Below are 24,665 nucleotides of genomic sequence, written 5' to 3' on the forward strand. Positions count from 1 at the left end.
AATACAGTTTTGTTTTGTTTTTCCTTACCCTTGTATACATACTTACTCTTGAGAGTTGCAGAAAGGTTGCTTGGTCACTAAGAATTGAGGATTGTGCTTGCGTAAAGTGCTGCTTAGCTTTTATCAATTCAGTGTTCTTTTTTTTAAAAATTAGTATACATGTTAGTTCATATGCTTTTATGTGCAGATACACACAGTGTATTTATAACCTAAAACTTTCTGTTGAACATTTGTACAAATCAACAAATTGTGTTTATTATGCCTTATTCAATTTAATTCAAAATGTTGATGGCTTTATTTCACTGTTGCTTGGATAAACGTATAAGCTTGTAATTTTCAAATATGTAGTTGAGTTCTGCATAAAATTCCTTCCGTGGTTTGAAAATTCCACTTCCGATAATGCCAGCATATGAATTCATGAGGGATTAATCTCTTCATTAGATCAGAGCCTTCATGATCTAATATTTCTGGAAATATAGACACACGTAGAGCTGGGTTTTACTAATTCCCTAGGCTTTTCTTAATCTAGTGAAGTTGACAATCAAAATTAACCATCACAGGCTCAAGGTTTATTTTACCTAGTCTTATGTCTGTGTAGATCATTTATTTCTTAATGATGAAGTATAAATACAAATTCCAGACCCAGTTCAGCATTGGTAGTACATGTCTCCAGTACTAGTAATCACAGATTGGAGGCCAACCTGGGTTACCTAGCAAGACCTTGTCCCTCCCACAAAACTTCTAGAACCAGGAATTATTTTGTATTATTAGTCCCTATGCCTCATTGGATAGAAAATTCGAAATGTTTTAGGGTTTTTTTGAATAATTTAGTTTTCGATATTTTTATAGTTGCATTTTTTTCTTGTTAAAAACTTTTATTTTTATTGCTGAGGATTGACCTTGGGCATGCTTGGCAAGGAATCTGCCTCTGAGTTATATTCCTAGCCTAGTGCTATACTTTTAACTATATACATTGAATAGAAACTACTTTAAAATTTAATTTCAAAGATGAAAACAAAACTAATTGATATTTTAATTAAGTATTAGAATTGTGTTTTCCGTCTTGTCTTCCTGGTCATAAAACTATATTTCACTTAACAGTTTTAATAATATATTAATAATAGCATGCTTATTGTCTTAGTATGATAGGTGATGATGAAGATGCCTATAGTGATTCGGAAGCCAGTGAAGCCATGACTCCAGATATCTTAGCTAAGAAGTAAGTACTAAAGCATTTTCTCATAGGAAGATTTTAATTGTGCAAAGTAAGACATTTTGTATTACTCTGCTTGTACAGTTGTAAATGAAAGCTGACCTTAATAGATTAGGGGAGTGCTGACAGTTGAACCCAGGGTTGCATGGTAAATAACTTGCTTTACCACTAGATCTCCTGCCCCTAACTAGATTTTTCATAACAACTGTTAGTCTTCTTTCTTGATTAATATCAAGCTAAGCAGGGGGTGGGAAGATAAGAGTACCTGAGCCTGGACTTCTGAGGTATGCTTTACTCTATGTGATAATTGTTCTTGTTGTAAAATGTCTTGCCACCTACACTGTAAAGATGTGAAAAATGCAAAAATAAGTTAATTCATAAAACAAAATTCTCTTTTGATGCTCATTGATTTCTAGCACCCATTCTGCTATCCTTATTGCTTATTGATCTCTATACCATTCCTACTTTTTTGCTATTGTTCTTCAAGTCATAGTTAGTATATTGGCAATCTTTAGGTGTTTCCATAAGACTTGGGTTGAATGAGAATTTAAATTTTAGAAGCCTTTCACAGTTACTGATTTCTTCATACATGATTGTTATATAGATTAGCTGCTGCTGAAGGCTCGGAGCCAAAGTATCGAATTCGGGAACAAGAAAGCAGTGGAGAGGAAGATAATGACCTCTCACCTGAAGAGCAGGGTAATTTATTTCTTTTATAGCTTTCAGCAGGATGCCGATAGTTTCTGTTAAATCCATTATTTGAATGATTTGGAAATGACTTTCAGTGTGGCGAGGTAGAGGGCAGGAAAATAGAAAATACAGATTAGAGTTTCATCCATGTTGTACTTGTGTGAATTTTTTTATGTAAAAATATTTTCCCTTGACTTTAAGAATTTGGGAGAAATATTGTTATCTTTCAGTATTTGGCAAATATTTCTTTCTTTGTACTTTTTACTGCCTGATACAAAGTAGCTATTTAGTAAATATTAAATTAATATGCTTAGAGTTATTGAGTATTTGAGTGAGTGGATAAATAGTAACACTAATCGCTTTATTGCTTATGCTTTTTTCTTTTAAGATAGTGATAGAGGCCTGGGGATGTAGTTCAGTTGGTAGAGAGCTTGCTTGGCATGCACAGAGCCCCGAGTTTGAGCTCCAGTATCACATAAACCTCAGGTGGTAGTACATGCCTGTAATTCCAACACAAGGGAGGTGAAGGCAGGAAGATCAGAAGGTTAGAAATCTTCTTGGCTGCACGCATAGTAAATTCAAGGTCAGTCTGAGCTACATAGGACCCTGTTAGAAGGGAAAAAAGTGAAGTTCATCAAATGAACCAAGATGATGAGTGAAAATCTTTATAGGTCCCATGGAACAAAGAGTGGTAGTGTCTTGAAAGAAATAGAGATACCCTCCTAGCAGGGTAGAAGAGACTCTTGTCTCTTGTATACATAGTCCATATACAGAAGTTAGGGCATTACCACCTATTCATGGTTTGTGTTTACAAATTTGGAGGTGGATCAAGAAGGAATATATTTTACCTAGTTGCTTTTCATACTTTTTGAGCCATGTAAATGAATTATCTTAAGAATTCTCAATCAGACTGGAGAGATGGCTGCATTTAAGAATGCATACTGCTCTTCTAGAAGGCCTGAGTTCAGATCCCAGCACCCACATCAGGTGGCTCTCAGCTGCTTGTAACTCCAGCTCCAGGGCATCTGATACCTGCTTCTGATCTCCACAAGCATCTGTGTTCAGGTGCACATATGCACACACAGGCACACATACTTATAATTTAAAAAATAAGATAAATCTTTTTTTTTTGTTTTTGTCTTTTTGAAACAGGGTCTCCCTGTAGCCCCAGCTGTCCTAGAACTCACTATGTAGACCAGGCTGGCCTCAAGCTCTACAGCTTCTGTCTCCCAAGCTCTGGGATGACAGGCAGGTGACACTACACCTGGGTCCAGGAATCTTACCATCCATGGAAGATCAAGCAGGAGATGAGGTTGACACCATGCCCAGATAGCCTATCTCCTTCTCATTTCCGGGCTGCTGTGAGACTTGTTCCATGGGAGACTTTGTATAAAAAAAAAGCCTCTATTCACCTTACATCTCCCCTCATCTTCTCAAGTCTTGCCATTCCTCCTTCAAAAGCTGAAAACACTTGTTCTTGTAGCTCAGGATGCTGTCACTCATATAACCGTTCTTGGAGTAGGTAATTAAGTGTGGGGTTTCGCCTGTTCCTCTGCTTCATGTCAATTTAATGTTTAACCCACCAAGGAACCTAGAAGGGGAGGGAAGCCATTTTTGCTCACCTACTCCACCTCAGCTGCTCTCTGACTTCCCCCATCCTACCTTCCCCTGCTTAAAATACTGACAATTCCTTCTGTTTTCAACTGTGCAGGCTGAAAAGCAAAACTAAAACTAAAACAGTCACTTCCCACTGTGCTTAAAATAACATCTCTATCCTGGCCTACAAGCCACGCTGACCTGGCTTGTTTGTGATCCCCAGTCTATCTCCACAACTCTTTCCTTCACTCCTCTGGCTACATGGCGATCTCTTCTCCTGGCTACTGCTCACCAACCTCCATGTTCCCTCCTCTACCTGCTATCTCCTTGTTCCGTTACGTGTTTATCGCCAGTCTTCTCTCTCTCAAACACAAACTGCTTGAGATCAGGCACCTCCTCTGACTCATTCCTGACTATGACCCCTCAAATGGAGGCATATTACAAGCCCCCATTTATGTACCATTGGACAAATGAAAGAATACACTGATCTTTCATACGCCAGGCTGCCGGGCCCTGTTCCAAGTACTTTACCTGTGTCATCTGATTGAATCTTGCAGAAAGAAACTGTTGCTTATATGTAGCCTGGCCAGGGCCACACAGCTAGAAGGCTTGGATTCACACCAGCCTGCCCCTCCAAGACCACATGAGCAGTTACAGTGGGGAGCTGATTTCCATAGTGAACCCTCACATTGCATGCATGAATGAATGAGTAGGCAGATTATAAACACCTGCACTGCACAGCATGCTGCAATGACCAACACTCCTAGCTCTAAGCAGCTCCATGCTATCTTGTGGGGTCTGCTTTTGGCATGGGGAAAGGTGGGACACCCACTGAAGCAGCACTGTGCTGTTCCTGGTTATCTGCTCTGCCCAGTGCTCCCAGCACCACCAGCCCAGACTCAGGGGGTGGGGAGAGGCAGAGTTGGGGGAGACCCCAGGGACCATCATATCCTGGTAGCTGATGCGCCACCACGCCCAGCTGATAAGTCTTTTTTTTTTTAAATATTTTTATTTTTTTGTGTGTGTGAGTATATTGCTTGGTGTAAGTGCACTCATGTCATGTAGTGATCATAGAGGTCAAAAGACAGTGTCAGATCCCCTGGAACTGGAGTTATGGATGGTTGTTAGCCACCATATGGGTGCTAGGAATTGAACCCAGGTCCTCTGCCAGAGCAGTCAGTGCTCTTAGACCACTGAGCCATCTCTCTAGCCCCAAGATAAATTTTTTAAAAAAAAATTTTTAAATATTCAGTTGGCCCTCTGTATCTGTTAACCACCTGCAGATTCAACCAACCATAATCAGAAATATTTGAGGAAAAAAAAATGAGCCCCGCTTGAACAAGTATAGACATTTTTTTCTTGTCATTATTCCCTAGCAATATAGCATAGCAGCTATTTACACAGCATTTAAGTTGTACTAGACATTGTAAGTAACCTAGAGATGACTTAAAGAATAAACCATGTGCGAAGATTATGTACAAATAACAGTATTTTGTATGAGATTTGAGCATCCGTAGATTTTGGTGTCCTTAGGGATCCTGGAACCAACCCACCACATACCAAGAGACAACTATATTTAGAGAGTTTTTCTTTTTCCATTTCTTTTAAAAGAAAACAAACAAAAAAAGGCTCAGTGGTAAGAACACCTGTATAGCATGTGTGAAGCCCTGAGTTTGAGCTCCAACACCTTTTTAGCAAAAGGAAAAACCAAGCTTTTATGGGAAAAGATGCAAGAAAAACAATACACACATATTCTCAAAGTACTTAAAGCTAGACTGGCAAGGTAGCCCAGAATAAAGATATGTGCTGCCCAGCCTAGTGACCTGAGCTCACTATCCAGAACCCACATGGTGGAAGGAGAAAACTGACTCCCCTAAGTGATTTTCTGACCTCCCCATGTGTGCTGTGCGATAGCACACATGCATGAGTTCCCCCACAGTAAATGGATGCAGTAAGAAAAAAAAATTGAAAGCTTTGTAATGTGATTACCTGCACCTTAAAGACATCCAGAAACTTGAAAACGAAGACTTAGGTGTAGTTCCATGTAGTTTAATTAGCTGTAAAATCTTTGTCATGTTTTGGTATAGTGTTTCAATTTAGTGTTCTTTCCTATCTTCAGAATATACCGTTTGTCAGAACTTTGACCTGTGTCCATTTTTTTATTTTATTTTATTTTTTGTCTTTTTGAGACAGGGTCTCCCTGTAGCCCCAGCTGTCCTGGAACTCACTATGTACACTAGGCTGGCCTCGAACTCACAAAGATCCACCTGCCTCTGCCTCCCAAGTGCTGGGATTAAAGGCATGCGCCACCATGCCTGGCATTTTATTTTTATTTTATGTGTATGAGTGTATTTATTGCCTACATGTATCTAAGTGCACCCATGTCCTACAGTGTCTGCAGAGGACAGAAGAGGGTGTCGGATCCCTTGGAACTGGAGTTACAGACAGTTGTTAGCCGCCATGTGGGTGCTGGGAATCAAACCCAGATCCTCTGCAAGAGCAGCCAGTGCTTATAACCAGTGAGCCATCTCCCCAGCCCTAGTAGTACATTCTTAAATTGTGTTCTCTTTTCTACTTGTGATTTCCTGACTTATTTTTCCAGAATATATCCAGAGAGACTCTTGACGAATGTTTCAAGTAGAAATTGTTTCTAGGTTTTTACCATTACTCTCCAAAAACTTGGGGTGGAGAATTTATTAACATTATTATCAGTTCTCATTAAGAGGTTAGGTGTCAGTTTGTAGTTCCATGAGTCAACTTGCAGGGAGAACCATTTGATCAATTATTAATATAATTTCATTCAATGGATTTCCACTGGTAGAATTACTAAATGATATAGGTGTTTTTGACTTTAAATAATTACAAATCTGGAAGAAAATTAAAGAGGTTCTTTTTGCTTTTGTTTTGATTTTTTTTTTTTTTTTGAGATAGGGTATCCCTATAGCCCCAACTGGCCTGGGATTCAACTATGTAAACCAGGCTCCTGAATGACTGTCCCTGAATGCTGGGATTAAAGGTGTACACTACCACATCTGGCTCTGATTGTTTTTCTGAGATGGAGTCTCTGTATAGGTTGGCTTTGTAGTCGTCCCTCTGCCTGGGCTTTGTAGGTACTGGGTTTATAGCTGGCAGGAGATATTCTTTTTTTATTATTCTTGTTTGTTTGTTTTTTGAGACAGTGTCTCATTATGTAGCCCTGGCTGACCTTTAACTCACTCTGTAGACTAGGGTGGATTTGAATTCATAGAGATTTGCCTGCCTCTGCCCTCCTGAGTGCTAGAGTTAAAGGCATACACCACCATGCCTTGCCTATTATTATTATTACTATTTTAAAGTGTTTATTTTGTGTGTATATGTGCACACAAACACCAAAGAACACGTGTGGATATCAGAAGACAACTCATGGGAATCAGTTCTCTCCTTCCTCCATGTGGATTCCAGGAATCAGATTCAGGTCCTCACGCTTGGTGGCAAGCACCTTTACTTGCTGAGCCATATGCCAGCCTAGATTTTAAGAAAAAAAAATATCTAATAATTTGTAGAACAGTGATAAAAAATCTTAGCCATGGAGTCTAACAAACATAAATTTATATTCCAGGTGTGCTACTTGTTTAATTTACCTAATTTATCAGAACCTCAGATTCCTATTTCCTAAATTGGGAAATATTAAAAAAATTTAGATCTGTTTGGTAATACATACCTATAGTACCAGCTACTCAAGAGGCTGAAACAGGAAGATCTCTTGAGCCTTCAATCTGGATGGTTTAGTGAAATCCCTATCTTAACCAAATAGACTTTAAGCTGTTGGTGACTGTTTATGAGATATTTAAAGCACTTAGCATTGGTCGTGCTATATTCTAGTTACTCAGTAAATATTAATAACAAAATAATTAGGATATTCTCCATTAGTCTATATAAAAAGGATATTCAGGCTGGCAAGATGGCTCAGCAGTTAAGAGTACTGGCTGATCTTGCAGAGGACCCAGGTTCGATTCCCAGCACCCACGAGGCATGAGGCAGCTAACAACTATCCATAACTCCATTTCCAATGGATCCAATGCCCTCTTCTGACCTCTTTGGGTGTTGCACAACACAGGTGTACTTACACACAATGCAGGCAGTATACTTATAAAATAAAAAAAAATTTTTTTTTTAAAAGATACTCTAATTGTTGATTTCATAGAGTTTGTGACACTTAAATGTGATTTTATTCTTTGAGTTATACTGCTCTGCCGCATATGTAGACTTAGAAAGTAAGAACTAATAATCAAAAGAAAATTGAGGGGCTGGGAATGTGAATCTGTTGCATGCAAGAAACCCTAGATTCAATCCCCAGCACTACATAAACCAGACATGGTGGTACATGCCTATAAAAAATCCAATACTAGGAACGTGGAAGGAGGAGATCAGAAGGTCAAGGATATCTTTGCCTATATAATGAATTCAAGGCCAGCTTGGGATACATGAAAACCTGTCTTAAACAAACAAACAAAAAGATTAAGATCACTTAATATTAGCTTTCTGTGAAGCGAATTTTTACATACTGTGTTCGTGTTTGTATGTGGGCACTCTTGAACGTGAACACATGTGGGAATGTCATTTCCAAGGAGTTTCTCACTTTATTTTTTGAGACAGGGTCTTTTATTTGGCCTGGGGCTCACTGATTAGGCTAGTCTGGATGACCAGCAAGCTCCATTTCTGCCTTTCACTGCCTCCCCACAAGTGTATGCCACCATGCCTATCTTTTTATGTGGGTGCTGGGAATTAGCCCCATACTTGTGTGGCAAGCATTTTACCTATTGAACTATCTTTCTAGCTTCTATTTTACAGATTTTTAAGTGCCATGACTCAAAAAATAAACTTCTTTGTATGTTGAGGGGAGGGCAGTGAAAATGTGATACCTCTCTTATCTTTTATTGCAACATAGATTAAAGAATGACAGACTAAGGGTATAGCCCTATGATAGGAGTGTTGAACCTTATATATAAGCTCAAGGTTGGATCACTGACACCACAAAAAAGGGGAGAAGGTATCTTTTTTTAGTGTAAATATGGGGTAATGGGCTACTCATATTGTATTAGTAGGTATGAAACTGTTCCAAGCATTTAAAATTGTTTACGAATTCATAGTATGTGTGGACATTTAAATAACAAAGGTAAACATTTCACCAAATATTGCTCATCTTTAGTGTTATATGATCATTACAATGTATACTATTTATTTCATCCTTTTAATTGTATTTGTTACTTACTGAAGAATAAGTGTGCCATTTGGAAAACACTGGTTTATATTGAAGCAGTGTTAATAAAGCAAATACAGAAAACTGGATGTGTCTGTGGATAAAGTATATTATAAGGATATTGGAAAGATAGGGAGCAATCAGAAGGCTTTGTTGAGAATAAGTAATGAAATTATATCTCACTTCCTTGAAACTGTTTAAACATAAATCTGCTATGGACAATCTGATTGTTTACTGTGTTTATATACTTTATCACTTAAATAGGATCGTTTTGAAATTTGAAAGGTTCTGTCCGACCATAGGTATAATCTGAGACTGCTCTGAATAAACTCAGATATGTAATCTTAACAGTATAGTAAGTGAAAAAGTCTATACCTTAATATATGATTCATTTTTGTAAAATACATTTTTAAGAAAAAGTTCAGTTACATAGTTTTGTTAGTGATTTCTGGGTTGTTTTGCTTGTTTTGCTGTGGTGTTGAAGATTGAACAGAGAGTTTCATGCATACTAGGCAAGGGGTCTGCCACTGAGCATACCTCCAGCTCCCATTTCTGGGTGAGGAAACTAAAAGTGATTTTTTTTAAGTTTTTATTATGAATGTGGTTAATAAGTAAAGGTATTGATAGATTTTAGTTTTGCTTTTGTATCATTTGAATATTTCAAAGATGTCATTGAACATGTAGTCATAGCTGCCCATCATGATGCATGCCTGCATACCTAGCTACTGAGAAGGCTGAGAAATAGGGCCATTGAGCCCATGAGATCAAGACCATCCTGAGCAACATGACAAGATAGCCCCCAACTCAATAACAAAAACATTTCATGATGAGGATTTGGTCTCTCTGTTTGGATCTATGATATGGCACCATCAAAACAAGTCACAAAGGTATTTTATAAGCAGAGGAGAGAGCTAGCAAAATCTTAGTAATTTGAAACAAATTGTCTAGAACTTGCCCTCTCAAGCTAAATAGAGGCTGAAAAGTGATTGATAGGTAGGGACATGAACTTTTGTTTTTTTGAGACAGTATCTTCTTGTGGCCCAGCTGACCTGGAACTCCATCTCACACAGAGATCTGCTGCCTCTGCTTCCTGAGTGCTGGGATTAGAGGTGTGGGCCACCATGCCCAGTGACATGAACATGTTTAAAAATATAAATGATAACAAACAGGAGCTGAGAGTACATTAGGAAGAGCTTTGTATATCCTTATTTGGAGTGATAGCTATGCTGTTTTGAGATTAAAATGAAATCATTAATAAAGCAGTAGTAATGGAATTTTAATCCTCTTCATTGACTGTGTGTGTGTGTGTGTGTGTGTGTGTGTGTGTGTGTGTGTGTGTGTGTGTGTATGGTGGGGGTGGCCAGAAGGCATCAAATGTCACTCTCTATTCCTTCGAGGTAGGATCTCCCCACATCGGAGGCTCGTGTTTTTTCAGCTAGGCTGAAAACTAGCAAATTATCCTATCTGCACCCTTCTCAGAGCTAGGGTTACTGGTGTTCACAGGGTGCCTGGCTTGTTACATGGATGTTGAGATTTGAACTCTAATTCTCATGATTGAGCAGCAAGCACACTTAACTGCTGAGCCATCTTTCTAGCTCCCAGTTGACAATTTTATACTGTTTCTTTTTGTTATCTTCTAACATTCTAAGAAATTTTAAAATCTTAGAATTGTTTCTTCATGAACACTTGTTCTATAAAGCTCTGTTAGTAAAATGTGGCAATTGTGTTGAATTTCCACTAATTACAAGGATTTTTTAAAGGAATTTTTTTTTCTTAGTGAAAGTAAAAATCAATCAGGTGTGGTGGTGCATTTCTCTTCTGTTTTTGTTCAGAGTAGTTTTATTTGTGTTTTATTCTCTGCATGCGTACCTAGTGCTATGTATGCCATGGCACATGAGTGGAGGTCAAAGGACAACCTGCAGGAGTTGGTTCTTTCCTTTCACCTGTGGATTCTGCTGAGCCGTCTTGCTGACCTTGATGCATGACTGTACTATCAACATTTGGGAGGCTGAGGCAAAAGGATTAAGAGTTCTAGCCAGCCTGGGCTGCATAGAGAAACCCAGGGGTAAGGGTGGGAAATCATGAAAATGAACATACTAAAATTATTCACAGCTCCTTGACCCATAATTAAGCACTGTTAATTGTTGAATACTATGTTTAATGTGTGTGTGTGTGTGTGCGCGCATGCATGCGCACAGGCATTGTATTTTTTTTTTTTTTGGTCTTTTTTGAGACAGGGTCTCCCTGTAGCCGCAGCTGGCCTGGATTTGCTATGGAGACCAGGCTGGCCTCAAACTCACAGAGATCTGCCTGCCTCTGCCTCCTGAGTGCTGGGACTAAAGGCGTGTGCCACCATGCCCGGCATACTTTTTTTTTTTTTTAATTTATTTTTATGTGTCTGTGTGTATTGCCTTCATATATGTAAATACATCCATGTCATGCAGTGCCCGAGGAGGACAGAAGATAATCTTAGAAAAGGGTGTCAGATCCCCTGGAACTGGAGTTATGGACAGTTGTACCTGCCATGTGGATGCTGGGATTCAAACCCAGGTCTTCTGCAAGAAGAGCCAGTGTTCTTAACAGCTGAGCCATCTCTCCAGTTCCGTCTCGTGCATTCTTAACATACACTATTATAGTTTGTTTTTTCCCCCATTCAACTCTTGCTGGAGAGTTTTCTGGTGTCTTTAAATTTCTGCAAATAAAATTTCTAATGGCTCTGACAATTCCTGTTCTTCCATTGAGGTGTATACTTGAACCATTTAAAGAAAGCAGAACTGGGAAATTTTCTATAAAATAAGTATTTCCGATTTTGTGAGCAGTATGGTTTTTATTACAAACTATCTGACTCTGCCATTGAACATAAAAGTAGTCTTAAATGTTCAAAAGCAAATTAAAGTGACTATGTTCCCATAAAACTTGATTTACAGAACAGGTATGGACCAATACGCAGTTAAGCTTAACAATATTTTAATCTTCTAGAAAAGAAGCGACAATTTGAAATGAAAAGGAAGCTTCACTACAACGAAGGACTGAATATTAAACTAGCTAGACAATTAATTTCAAAAGATCTACATGATGATGAGGAAGATGAAGAAATGTTAGAGACTGCAGATGGAGACGGCATGAATATTGAAGAATCAAATCAAGGTCAGATGTTTTAAAAATATCACTCAGAGCCAGGCCTGGTGGCACACACCTTTAATCCCAGCACTCGGGAGGCAGAGGCAGGCAGATCTCTGTGAGTTCAAGGCCAGCCTGGTCTACGTAGTGAGTTCCAGGACAGCTGGTGCTACAGGGAGACCCTGTCTCAAAAAGACCAAAAAAGAAAAAAGTAAATCACTGAGACCTGTAATTCTCTGTGCTCAAGAAAAACACACTTTATTTTGCTTTAAATTTGGGGCAAAATTCCTCAGAAAATTTTGCTGATTATACTTTATTATGCCAGTATTTCTACAATTAATTCAGTTCCTGTAACCAAATTTCAAAATTTCATATCTAAAATTCACATTATATTATATGGCTATTTTTTCTTATGGTTTGCTAGGCCTTAAGTAAGAATATTTGTTTTGACTATATGTGGTTATATTTTATTTAACAAGAAAAATGTAAATTAAAACTTTTTACCTGGTCTTAGTTTTATTGTTACTTATTTTACAGTGTTGAAGATTGAACCTAGGGCCTCAAACATACTTTAAAACTTTTAAAGAAACGTGGGATTTTTATTGTTCTGAAGGGTTATTAATGAGTATTTTGGTTTTTTTGTTGCTGCTCTTTGTGAGACAGGGTCTTATACTGTAGCCCAGACTGGCCTTGAACTTATAGCAATCTTCTTGCTTCAGCCTTCCGAGTGCTGGGATTACAAGCCTTTAACTATCATGTCTAGCTAAAGAAATACATTTTTAGCCAGGTATGATGGAGCATACCTTTAATCCCAGCCTTGGGAGGCAAAGGCAGGCAGATCTCTGTAAGATCAGGTCAGCCTGGTCTACGTATCAAGTTCCAGGCCAGCTGAAGCTACAGGGAAGCCCCATCTCAAACAAAACAACAACAAAATTAAAAAACAAAAAACAACGCACATTTTTAATACGGAAGATTTGTTTTCACATCCTTTTAGGTACAAAAAGTATATCATATCTTTCCAGTGTTATATATTTACTACATTGACTAGTTATTTTGATTTCCTTTTTTGTTTCGTTTTTTTAATTGATACAGAGCTAGATATGTAGCCCATGATGGATTCAAACTCAAAATCTGCCTGCCTAAGCCTCCCAAGTGCTGAGTTTATAGGTATGTACCAGCATACCTCGCCAGCCTGCCTTCTTTCTTTTCTTTCCCTCCCTCCCTCCCTCCCTCCCTCCCTCTTCTCTCTTTTTTTGTGTCTTACACAGCTGCTCCCTACAGTCTAGCAATTCTTATCAGTCACAGGAAATATTTTATCATCTTATAGGAGGGCCAGTTATGGTGGTACATACCTGTAGTCCAGCGCTGATCTTCTCAAGGAGGATTGCCTTGAGTTCAAGCCAGCCTGGGCTACAGATAGCAAGACCTTGTTTCAAAAAAACGGTGGTTCACCATACCTTTAATCTGAGCAGAGGCAGGTGGATCTCTGTGAGTTTGAGGCCAGCCTGGTTTGTATAGTGAGTTCTAGGCCATATGGGACTACAGCGAGACCGTGTCTCAAAAAGACAAAAAAAAAAAGAGGTGGTTGATGTGCTCCCCTAGTGAAGATTTTTGTGTGTGTGTAGTCACTACCCATATTTTATACTTGTAGACTGATGCTTTTTTTGTGTGTGGTGGTAGTGTAGTTTATTTGTGGTGCCTAAACTGGTTAAATAGTTACTATGTTTTTGTTTTGGTGAGCATGCTATAAAATGTAATTTTGTGATATGAACTGGTGAATTACTATCTCATTATAGTGTTATTCCTTATTATGCTGTAGACTTTCAGTCTGATTCATATAATTTTATTTACATTGGGTACACCATAGTCTGGCTTGTATTTAACTTGAACAAACTTCATTGTCGTAATTGTTAAATAGCTCTCTTCCTTTTTAAAAAAATATATTTTCCATTTTTTTATTGTCTGTCTTAAAAGCCTTGAGGGGAGGGAGGGTCTTTGTTTCCTATTTTACCTATGTCTTGATGGTGTTTTGTTTTATGTGGTCAAGTAACCTCTTAACTTCACTCAGACTTTGACTTTTCACTGTCAGCTTTTAGTACGTATGGTAAAACGGGAATACAACACAATGACAAAGAATAAAGGAAAATCAATCTTGCTCTCTCGCTCTCCCTAACTCTCTCCTCTCTCTTTCTCTTTCTCTTTTTCTTTCTCTCCCTCCCTCTCTCCCTTTCTCCCTCTTCCTCCCTCCCTCCCTTACACACACACACACACACACACACACACACACCCATAGTTTCTTTCAAAAATGTACTCTTTATTTAGCTTTTGAAAATTTCATGTATATATATACACACTGTATTTTAATCATATCCAACTCCCACTTCTCCCTCCAACTCTCCCCAGCCCACTTCCCACCACATCCCCCTCCCAGTTTCATGTCCTCTTTTTTTAACCCAGAGTCCAGCTAGTACTCTCTGTAGGACCATCTACTGGAGCATTGGCAACCTTCCAGGGTTTGCATCTCTGAAAAAAATGGAGTCTTCCCTCCTCCAGCAGCCATCAACTACCAGTAGCTCTTCTGTTAGAGGTGGTGGGGTCTTGTGAATCTCTCCCTGATCCATATTGGAATTTTGACTGGCTTGATCTTGTGTAGGAAACCGCAGCTGCTTGAGTTCATGAGTGTAACTGCCTTGTCATATCCAGAAGACATTTCACAGCAGTCCTCTCCTGTGTCTTAAAGTCTTCTTCAGTGTGCCCTGAGCCTTGGGGTGGAGGGAGTAGGATATAGATGTCCTAGTTAGAACTGAGCACTCCACAGTCACACAATTCTCTGTACGGTGACCAGTTGTGAGTCTCTTCGTTAACCACCATCCCCTGCCAAAAGCTTCTCTAAATGAGGGTTGAGAGCTGCACTAAACTGTGTCTAATAGCTTTAGAAAAAATAATTGGCCTTTTGTTTGTCTCTGCCCTTAGGACATTACATTCCATAAATTATGTATAGGTCTGTTTTCCTGGGTAAGTATAATAGAGCATTAAAATCTGTATTCGCTCGGTCCCTGAGTTCTCTGAGTGATTAAAGTGGCCTTTACACAGCCTGCTTATAGCATCAGAGAGCACATGGATGGAAAAACAACACAATAAATCCTCCTTAGGGAAGTAAAGCTTCTTATTTATCCCTACTCTTTTTGAGTCCTTACATTTTTTTTTTTTAACCAACTTTGAATATTTCCAGGTTCTGTAGCATCTGTTACTTTCGGAACTTTGGTAGGTTTGCCTCTTTCTCCTTTTTCCCTCATCCTGTTTCATTTCTGTTTTCATAGAGAAAAGTGTTCAGACTCTAAAGTGTAATACTTTGTAGTTTTCAGGTAATACAGTTTTTTTTCTTTAGTTTCAGATAGATGGCATTGAAATAAGTGCTTAACTTTCCACCTGCGATTTCCTCACAAAACTCTTCATTCTGAAAACCTGTTTCTCCTGTGACTATGTAGATATTCTCAATCTTTAGAATATTTAGGGGTGTATATAGATTCTTTTGAATCAGTCTTAACTCAGCCTACATGGAATGAACTTACTTATTGAAGTTTTTATATTTGCTTCTCATTCTTTACAGTGGAAGAGTGCTTGAACTCAGTTTCAACGCTGGTAACACTTTTTCTTTGCTTTGTTACCACCTGAGAAAACAACTCGAAGTTTTTTTTTCCTCATGGTTTCAGAGGTTTCAGTCCACATTTGCTCAGCTTCATCACTGTGGGCCTGTGCTGCGTCAGCATCAGAAAAGAGAGGTTGTAGGAGAGCTGAGCCTGTGTGGGACCAGAAAGCAGAGAGAGAAGGCAGGGAGAACTAGGGCAAGAAGACACAGCCAGAAGTTTTTGCCACCAGTAAGTGTCCTGCTTCCTCTAGCTTAGGGCCCACTTCCTAAAGATTCCAGACTCTCCTAGAATAACACTACCAGCTGAGAAATAAACCTTCACCACACGATCCTGTGGGGGCATTTCATATTCAAACCATAACAGCAAAATACAGCAATTATATTGATTTTTTTCCCCTTTTATCTTTGCAGGATCTACTACAGCTGGCCAACGGCAAAACAAATCAGGAAGTTCATAAAAAGAAATTTGTTCAACATTGCAGTCATTTGTCAAATGCAAACCTTGTTACTACAGACATTGCTTCTTGTTCTCTACAATTCATGACTTAAGTACCAAATACACACCAATTATATATTGCCAAGAATTAAATGATAACAATAGAGACTGATTAGATAAAAATGCCTAATTAATGCATATATTCTTGTGCCTCATACTTCACCACAAATACAATGTAATGTCATTAGTCCAAAACTGCTTTACTTTTGTAAGAACACTGGTTAATTTGTATAAGATATTATATAGCTTTTTATGCTTTAGAGATTAAATAATGTCTGGGTGGGCTAATTTATTTTTGCCACTTCTAGATATAGCACCTCTTATAAAAGTTTGTTGAGGGAGGGTTGGTTATTATTATTATTGTTTTTTTTTTGTCGAATGCCTATCGGCACTGTGGGGTTTATATGTGGATAAATATTCAGGCTGAAAGGAACTTTTTTAACACGTCTTCAATTTGTTTTGGCTTATAGAGAATGATTGTAAGAGTTACTGTTGCATTTTCTGATCTGTGACCTTTAAAATTCCTATTGACGCCAGGCATGGTGGTGGCACATGCCTTTAATCCCAGCACTTGGGAGGCAGAGGCACGCGGATCTCCATGAGTTCAAGGCCAGTCTAGTCTACATAGTGAGTTCCAGGACAGCTGGGGCTACAGGGAGACACCGTCTCAAAAAGACCAAAAACAAAATTCCTGTTGACGTTGTGTTTGCAAGAAAAGAATTGGAAATTTTCTCATTCAGACTAGCTTTTTTTCCCCCCACAAATATCAGGTTAAAGTTGCACTAGCGTCTGCTCTGATTGCTCGTTTGGTACACCGGGCAGGCTTCAGATCCATTTTTAATACAGCGTCGCTATGTCAGCAGTCCTTTTGTACCTGTCTTAACATCTTGCTTTTGTTTCCTACTCCTTTGTACCTATACACACACAACTATAAAGACTGTAATACAGAACAGCAAAGGTTGTTAGGACATTAGAAACTCTTCTTCCTCTCACATCCTTTGCCATTTGCTGCAGTAATGAAATTCTTGTTTCGACTGTCAGCACCTGCTAGTTCTACTACATGAAGAGAATAGAGTGAGGAGTAGCAGGCATACAGGCAGGAAGTGCAGTTCAGCTGCTTGACCTCTCTGCCCCTCTGATAAGCAGCTTGGCAATTAAATTGCTAATATTATTTCATTTGATTTAATTAGATCTTAGAAAACAGTTAACTGAGGCTTTTTGCATGATGAGAGAATTGTATGTAATTAGTCATATGATTGTTCCTGAATGTACAGACAGAATTATATCTGAACGTTGTTTTTTAATTTAGAGATTCTAGGTAGTCCCTGCTTTAAGGGAATATGATAATACATACTATGACAAATGAACTTTATTCTTCTAACATGGTAGAAATTACTTGGTTTTTTTTTTTTTTTCACTGAAATGAAGTGTAGTTCCTGTGTGTCTTGGTTTAGTGATGGCTTCATTTCTACTTAGTTGTGTCTTAATTTTTTGGTAGCACCAAATGAAATATGTTATATGACAGACTTTTAAAATAACTTCTGTATATTATATATATGAAATTGCTTTTATTGAACAACTTATCTTCCACTTTAAATTTATGGAACTATCATGTCAAAATAAATAAGAACAAAGTAGGTTAGAAGAATGTGTTTGAATGTCATTCCTTTTTAAATGGGATATAACCAAAATAGTTCTGAATTGAAGGTGCAGTATTCTAACCAAACATGTTAGGTGGTGATTCACTAATTTGCACACTAAGCAATGCCTGTCTTGACCTTTGTCATTTAAACCTGTTTGTGGTGGCATGGAAATTAGGCCTGTGCATACTTGACTATGTTCATGCACCTAGCCTTCTGGTTTTGGTTTTCTTTTTTGAGTTCTTAGAAAGTGTCCACATAGTCTTTATATTTGTTGAAGTAGCCTATTGTACAGTGAAGAAAAGGTAAGGCTTTTAAACATCTGATTCCTTTAGTGTTTCCTAAAAGCTGTTTGTCCTGGTTTGTTTCTTCATTGCTGCGACGAAACACTCTGACCACTACCAACTTGGGGAGGAAAGGATTTATTTAGCTTACATCTCCCAGGTCACAGTTCATCAGGGAGCCCAAGGTAGGAACTCAGGGCAGGAACCTGGAGGCAGGAGCTGGAGCACAGGCCATGGAGGAACGCTGCTTACTGGCTTGCTGCCCTGGTCCCTGCTCAGCCTGCTTTCTTATGCAACACAGGCCCACCTGCCCAGGGGTGGCACCACCCACAGTGGGCTGGGTCCTCCCACATCACTCACCAAGAAGCTGCCCCTCAAACATGGCCACAGGCCAGTTCAATAGAGGCAATTCCTCAACTGAGGCTCCCTCAACCCAGGTGTGTCAAGTTGACACTAAAGCTATCCAGCACACTATTTCTTAAAACTGAAATCACAACTAGAATTTCTGGTTTCAGTGAAACAGTTACTTCACAAGAGTATGATAGACTGAGTAGCATGTCTTCAGGATTTTACGTAGTCAAATGCAATGAAAAATATTCTCAGGTCTAGTGAGATGGCTCAGTCAGCAAGCACAAAAACCTGAGTTTGGATCCCTGGCATCCAAAAAGCTGCATTCATACAGTGGTACATGTCTGTAGTCCCAATGCTAGGGAAGCAGAGACGGTTGATCGTTGGAGCTTGCTGGCAGCCAGCCTAGCTGAGTTCCAGGTTCATTGAGAAACCCTATATCAGAAAATGGGGTTGAGAGTGATTGAAGGGGTCACACAACATCAGTCTTTGGCCTCCATGTGAAGGTAGATCTTCAGCTGTGTTGCAGCTGAGATGTTTGTTTAGTTGGAGTAGAAATGATAACAAATTGGATACAGTGGCACTTTTCTGTAATTCCAGCTATTTGGAAGGCTAAACCCAAAGGTTCACAAGTCCAGGACTAATCTGGGCAACACAGTGAGACTGTACCTCAAGAATGAAAAATAAAAAAGATAAAAGGATTAAGAGCTACCACTTATTGAGAGCCTATTTACTCTTTGCCAGCATTATGTTAGGCTCCTTATTTCTGGTCCTTAAAACCATCAGAGAAGGTAAGCATTCAATCCTTTACAAGGGAGGAAAAATGCTCGTCTCTATTTTGTTTAGTTTGAGACTCATACCTGCTAAAAGACAGGCTTCAAATCCAGAGCTAACCAAATTTTATGCCTTTGGTCCATGCTTTAAGAGGAACATTTTTCAAGTATTTAGCTTGAGATTCTGATTTTGTTTAGATGGATGTAGATGCTTTTGCACATGGATGTTTGTGCATGTAGAGGCCAGAGGTCCACCTTGAATGTTAGTCCTCAGGAGCCATCCACCTTGTTTTCAGAGGCAGTGTCTGTTACTAGCCTGCAGCTTTTGGAGTAGGTTAGGTCAACTGGCCAGTGAGCCCCAGGGACTCTGCCAGGGCTGGAATTGCAATAATGCATACCACTATGCCTTGCCTTTTTTTTTTTTTTTTCTTTTAATGTGGGTCCAGGTGTTTGTGCTTGCAAGGAAAATACTTTACCTACTGAGCTATCTCCCTGACACATGAGTTTCTGGTTTTTTTTTTAATCTGAAAAATAGAAAATTACTTTGTTCGGTATATGTATAGCACCTAGGAAAATCGGAGACACATGCTCAGTGACTAGCAGTGCCTAAATGCATATATTGGTTGTGTTCCACAAGTTCTTTAGCCATACACTCTCAAAATCTTTCAGAGTCACTGGTAGAATGAGTTTTATAAAGTGCTAAGTGAGCTTACAAAAGCCATCATGTATCTAAGCCACAATTCCCATTGTGTTCCATCAAATCTTCATCCCTCATGATATCCCATTGAAAAAAATTCTGTGAACAAATAAATTTTTCACATGTTAAATACTTTATCTTCCTACCCCCTTGGGGAGTTATAATGTATATTATCATATTAAAGGGTTTCATAAGGGCTGGGGATGTAGTTTAGTAGTAGAACTAATGCTTAGCTTGTTTAAAGCATGGAGTTCAGTTCCTAGAACAAAAACAAAACAAGAGAAAAGGGCTGATAAGAGAAAGCATGGTGTTTCTGCCTACAATACTGTCCTTGGAAAGCTGAGGCAGAAATTCAAGGCTGAGATGCTGCCTCAAACAGAAAAATGTTTGGTAAGTCTTGATTGAAAACTTAGTTAACCTAGTATTTTCCAGATGCATTTCAGAATAACCACCTACCTTCTCCGTCAGATAACATCCCAAATGGGGGCACAGGCTAGGGTTTGTACTGTATGGAAGTTGAACTAAAGAGCAAGAGTATGATTCATACATAATTTGCCAAACATCAGACTTATTTTTGAAAACTTAGGAAAAAACTGTAAAACAGATTTCTGGGATAGAGGGCGTGTGTTTGATGTAGTTGGTTGTAAACCACTGTAGTTAGTGCTTTGGCTGTTACTGTAACGTTTTCCAAAACATCCTGCCCTTGCCATCAACTCTTGCATAGTTGATTGACAGCAGATCTGCTACTCAAGGGAAACCTGTAAACAGATAGCAAGTGTCTGTCTGTGACTAATTCCCTTAAGCCTTGCTTAGTTTGATTTTTAGCTCCTATATTTAAATGAGTGATTGATTGATTGATTGATTGATTGATTCATCAGTCAATCTTTTTGAGACAGGGTCTCCCTGTAGCCCCAGCTGGCCTGGAGCTCACTATGTAGACCAGGCTGGCCTTGAACTAACAGAGATCCACCTGCCTCTGCCTCCCAAGTGCTGGGATTAAAGGCTCACACCACCACTCCCGGCCTTATTATTTTTCAAAGAAAACAAGTGTATGAGTGTATTGCCTACATGTATGTAAGTGTGCAATGCCTGCAGAAGCCAGAAGTGGGTGTCAGATCCCTTGGAACTGGAGTTAGGACAGTTAACTGCCAGGTGAGTGCTTTTTAGTCTCCAGGCTGGGAAAGGAAAGTGTGTCAGGGCCACAACAACATAGAGGTCCCACTCTAGCTTAAAGGTAACTTTTCTAAGAACTTGGAGCACAAGCAGGTACCAACTTCACCCCAAGGAGTGTCTGAGTTTTTCATGGCAAGTCACAAATATAGTCTGTAATCCAGTCTAGAGGGTTGTGTGCCATCCTCTCAATCAAAAAGCAGTTGGAGGGTGGGAGTGACAGTTGACTAAATTACAAAGTTAATTAACCCTAAAATACCTGCTTTAACTTCAAGCACTATAGAGCTAGACTAGAGTTAGCTAAAAATTTTTATATGTTGGAGGAGGACACATTGGTAAGCATAAAGCTGAGGAGAAGTGATTGAGAGGGGGGAAGTGCCCAGAAGGTGCACATGCAGAGGAGGATGGGACAGTTTGCAAGTGTCTTAGCCACCATGTGGGTCTTGGGGATCAAATTCAGGTCAGCAGGCCTTTACTTGCTGAGCTATCTCACATAGCTCAGACTAACTTGGAACTCAGCATTAGCCCAGGCTGAATTCAAATTCCACTGTCTTACCTTTGTATCACTGGCATCATTTTTTAAGTAAAAGGGATTACCAACAGCTTTGCTTGAATAAAAGTGGTTTGGTCAGAAAATGCATTTCTAGGACCGAAGAGATGGCTCAGCAGTTAAGAGCATTGGCTGCTCTGGCAGAGGACCCAGGGTCAATTCCCAGTACCCACATGGCAACTAACAACCGCCTGTAACTCCCATTCCAGGGCTTCGTCTTCTGACTGCTGTGGGCCTTGCACGACATGGGTGCACTTACATATACACAGGCCATACACTCACACATAAAACTATATTTTTTTCAATGTAGACAATTTTTATTGGTGGGCAGTAAGAGTGCAAAAAAGCAACAAACCCAGAGGAATGGAAAAAGAAGTGGGGGTATGGCCCCTCCCAAGCTAGTTGGGTAGGACTCAGCCAGCATCATCTGCACAAGTGACCGGGCAGCAGGGCTCCTCACAATGATGGAAGGGGAGGGCACATGGGTTAACCCTGCTCTCGCTGTTTGGAACTGGTCCACTGTACACCCCAGCCCTTCAAGAAGGCTTTAGAGCTTGGAGCACAGATTTCAGGAGATTGGACAATCCCATCCCTCTGCAAACCCAGCGATCTGTGTCATGCCTCAGTTTCCCTCTGCCCAGTGTTATCAAGGTTTGACTGCCAGGTTCTGTGTGATTCAGACTGAGCCCACTTGATTAGGCTTGTCCCATCATACTATATATTAGCCAGTGTGGGGGCTGCTGGAGCTCTTTGGACTGATGTCAGGACTCAGGTTCGCTTTGCTTAGTGGGGGAACCTACTGGCTTCAGGGCAGAGAGTCTTGATCAGCGACAGAGTCTTGGACCCTGGGACCTGTGTCTTTTCAACAAGCTGCTTTATTTTAAAATTCAGATGGTTTTTATACATCCCAAGGAACTAGCAGTCATGTGGGATATAGCAGTCACATACAAAGATTTAAGGTACAAAGAAACAGGACATTTAGTCTGCTAGTTGGCACCAGAGGATTCTTAAACTTTGACTCAAGGTTGTCAATGCCCATCTGGTAATTTATTGGCCACAATTATTTCTTAGAGCTAAAACCATGGGGAACTTTTAGCTTTTAGCTAATAGTAAACCTAACCTGGCCTATTCTCTTAGCTAAGGATAACTGAGTTATTTGTTCAGGACAAGGAGATGAGCTAAGGGTTGTTGACGAAGATGCTTTCCCACGGAGCAGGGAGCCTGCACTTATGACCAGGCTGCTTTCTCCTGCCAGTCTGGCAGTATTCTTCGAGACGGATTATCAGAGCTACTGTATTCAGTGCCCCTCCCTTTAGCAGAGAATGTAGCCTGGACTTAAAAGTTTTAGGCTCATCTCACCCTAGGGCCTGGCATCCTGGTTTCTTACACACTGACACCCTCTGGGCCAAGGAAATTAACCCAAGGTGTTGCCATTGAGGCTCCCACTCAAGCTGGCTTTGTCTTTTCAAGACAAGTAGCCTCTGTGCCCCACAATCATGCCGGTCCCAAAGTGGTGCAGTGACCAAAAGGTCCTCCTGTTAAGAACCCTGGCTTGGCTTTAAGTCAACAGGGGCATCACACAGTAAAGTCTGGTCTGTTCAATCAAAGGCCCAATCACAGTGCTGGGCCAGCTAGCACAGGAGGCCTCTCTGGTCATATCCTCCACGCAAACCTGGTGACCCCACCACACCTCAAGAAGCCCATTACCTTCTGGCCAGGATCCGAGTCAGTTGCAAGGCAGCCAGATGGGATAGGAGTAATCCCATTGGAACCTAGCTGGCTCCAGGGCAGCAGTGGCGGCAGGGCCCTGTTCAGCCAGTACCTCGAGAGCCAGCATAGTGATGAGGTCTAGCGTCTGGCAGTGCTCGTGGCTCGTAAGACACACTGTGCTCTTGTTGACCACCTGGTGCAGTATCACCAGGCAAGCATACCAGAGGGCTGCATCGGGTCCACGGGAGTAGGCCTCCAGGTAGCTCCAGAGTGCGCCTTTACTCCACTAGATCTGCAAAGTCAATGAAGAAATGGGAGCACATGTATCCTAGCAGGGCCTTTGCCAGAAGCCTCGCACCAAGAGGCGGCAGTGCTTGAGGAGGCCACCCACATGAATCTTCTTAGGGCTACGTGTGGCAATGACACGGTGCTGCTCCAAGGCCTCAGCGAAGTCCCCATACAGACTCCCCTGTCACGGTCTGGTGGAAGGCCTCAGATTTGGGTGTGGGTGAGCACTGGCCAAAGAGCAGCAAGGAGTCCAGGATGATCTGAAAGGAGTCAACACTGAACTCACGGAGTCCACAAACTTGAGTTCCACGTTCTTATCACTTGTTAGACAGCGAGATGAAGCTCGAGCGGTCCAGGTCTGTGCACACTTTCACCAACTTCTGCACGTACGCCTCTTTAAGTGTCGGTGGGTTGATCTTGGCCCGACACAGACCCGCTGGCAGGAAGTCTAGCAGGCAGGCCAGCACCGCCCCAGCCATGGCCACTGCAGAGGCCTCAGCCGTCCTCCTCCCTGCGCAGCCGCCGGGTCCAGGCGCTCAGCTCCACTCTCCAACCGCATCATTCGCCCCGGGCCCGACTGCAGAAACCCAGGGGTGCCGAAGGCGGGGAGGGCATATAGAGATTAGAAATGCATGTGAAAACGTCTCAATGTCAATTGCTTTGAAATGAATTCTTCTGTATGAAAAAAAAAAAGTTGTGCTGTAAAGTATTCCTTGAGAAATGTTTATAATTCTATGAGAATGTAAATAGTTTCACAGTAATTGTTTCCCAGTGTGAATATTCTAACTTAATTGCAGCACAGTCTCTTTAATTTCTTGTTCATTAATTTTTAACTAACTTCATAAAAGAATAAGAATAAAAAAATGTGATTTATTTTAGAAAAAGTTACCTGGACTGCTGAAAAGAATGTATATTCCACAGCTGTTGGATGAAATATGCTATAAACATTTATTAAATCTACTTATTCTATGTTGTAATTTTTAAAAAAAGTTAAAACCTCAGCTGCATGTAAACGCTGTGATCTGCATTATGTACATTCCATACACGTGGGATTCCCTAAGAATCCAACGGAACTCATCGAGTCACAGAGAAGCAGCGCACAGACCTCAGATATTTTAGAATTAGTCTGAATCTGATCTCCCCATGGTGGCAGTTCTGATCCGTGACTGATCCTGCACGAACATTTCATCTTGGCCGGTTAT

At 40.3% G+C, this 24,665-nt stretch overlaps 1 protein-coding gene and 1 pseudogene across 1 annotated transcript in view; one reads left to right on the top strand and one right to left on the bottom strand.

The window, feature by feature from the left end:
* Positions 1-17,990, top strand: part of Ppp1r2 (protein phosphatase 1 regulatory inhibitor subunit 2) — a 31,699-nt gene extending 13,709 nt beyond the window's left edge. Inside the window, exons 3-6 of the mRNA XM_008839017.2 lie at positions 1,142-1,219; positions 1,818-1,912; positions 11,718-11,885; positions 15,919-17,990. Of these exons, the coding sequence (XP_008837239.1) occupies positions 1,142-1,219; positions 1,818-1,912; positions 11,718-11,885; positions 15,919-15,965 (388 nt within the window). The 3' untranslated portion in view covers positions 15,966-17,990. The remainder of the gene's footprint in view (positions 1-1,141; positions 1,220-1,817; positions 1,913-11,717; positions 11,886-15,918) is intronic.
* A 4,792-nt stretch (positions 17,991-22,782) lies between these two features.
* LOC103738849 lies at positions 22,783-24,138 on the bottom strand (annotated as a pseudogene).
* Positions 24,139-24,665: the final 527 nt, after the last annotated feature.

Source organism: Nannospalax galili, unplaced genomic scaffold, assembly GCF_000622305.1.
Source record: "Nannospalax galili isolate Female #2095 unplaced genomic scaffold, S.galili_v1.0 scaffold2259, whole genome shotgun sequence".
Classification (NCBI taxonomy): domain Eukaryota; kingdom Metazoa; phylum Chordata; class Mammalia; order Rodentia; family Spalacidae; genus Nannospalax; species Nannospalax galili.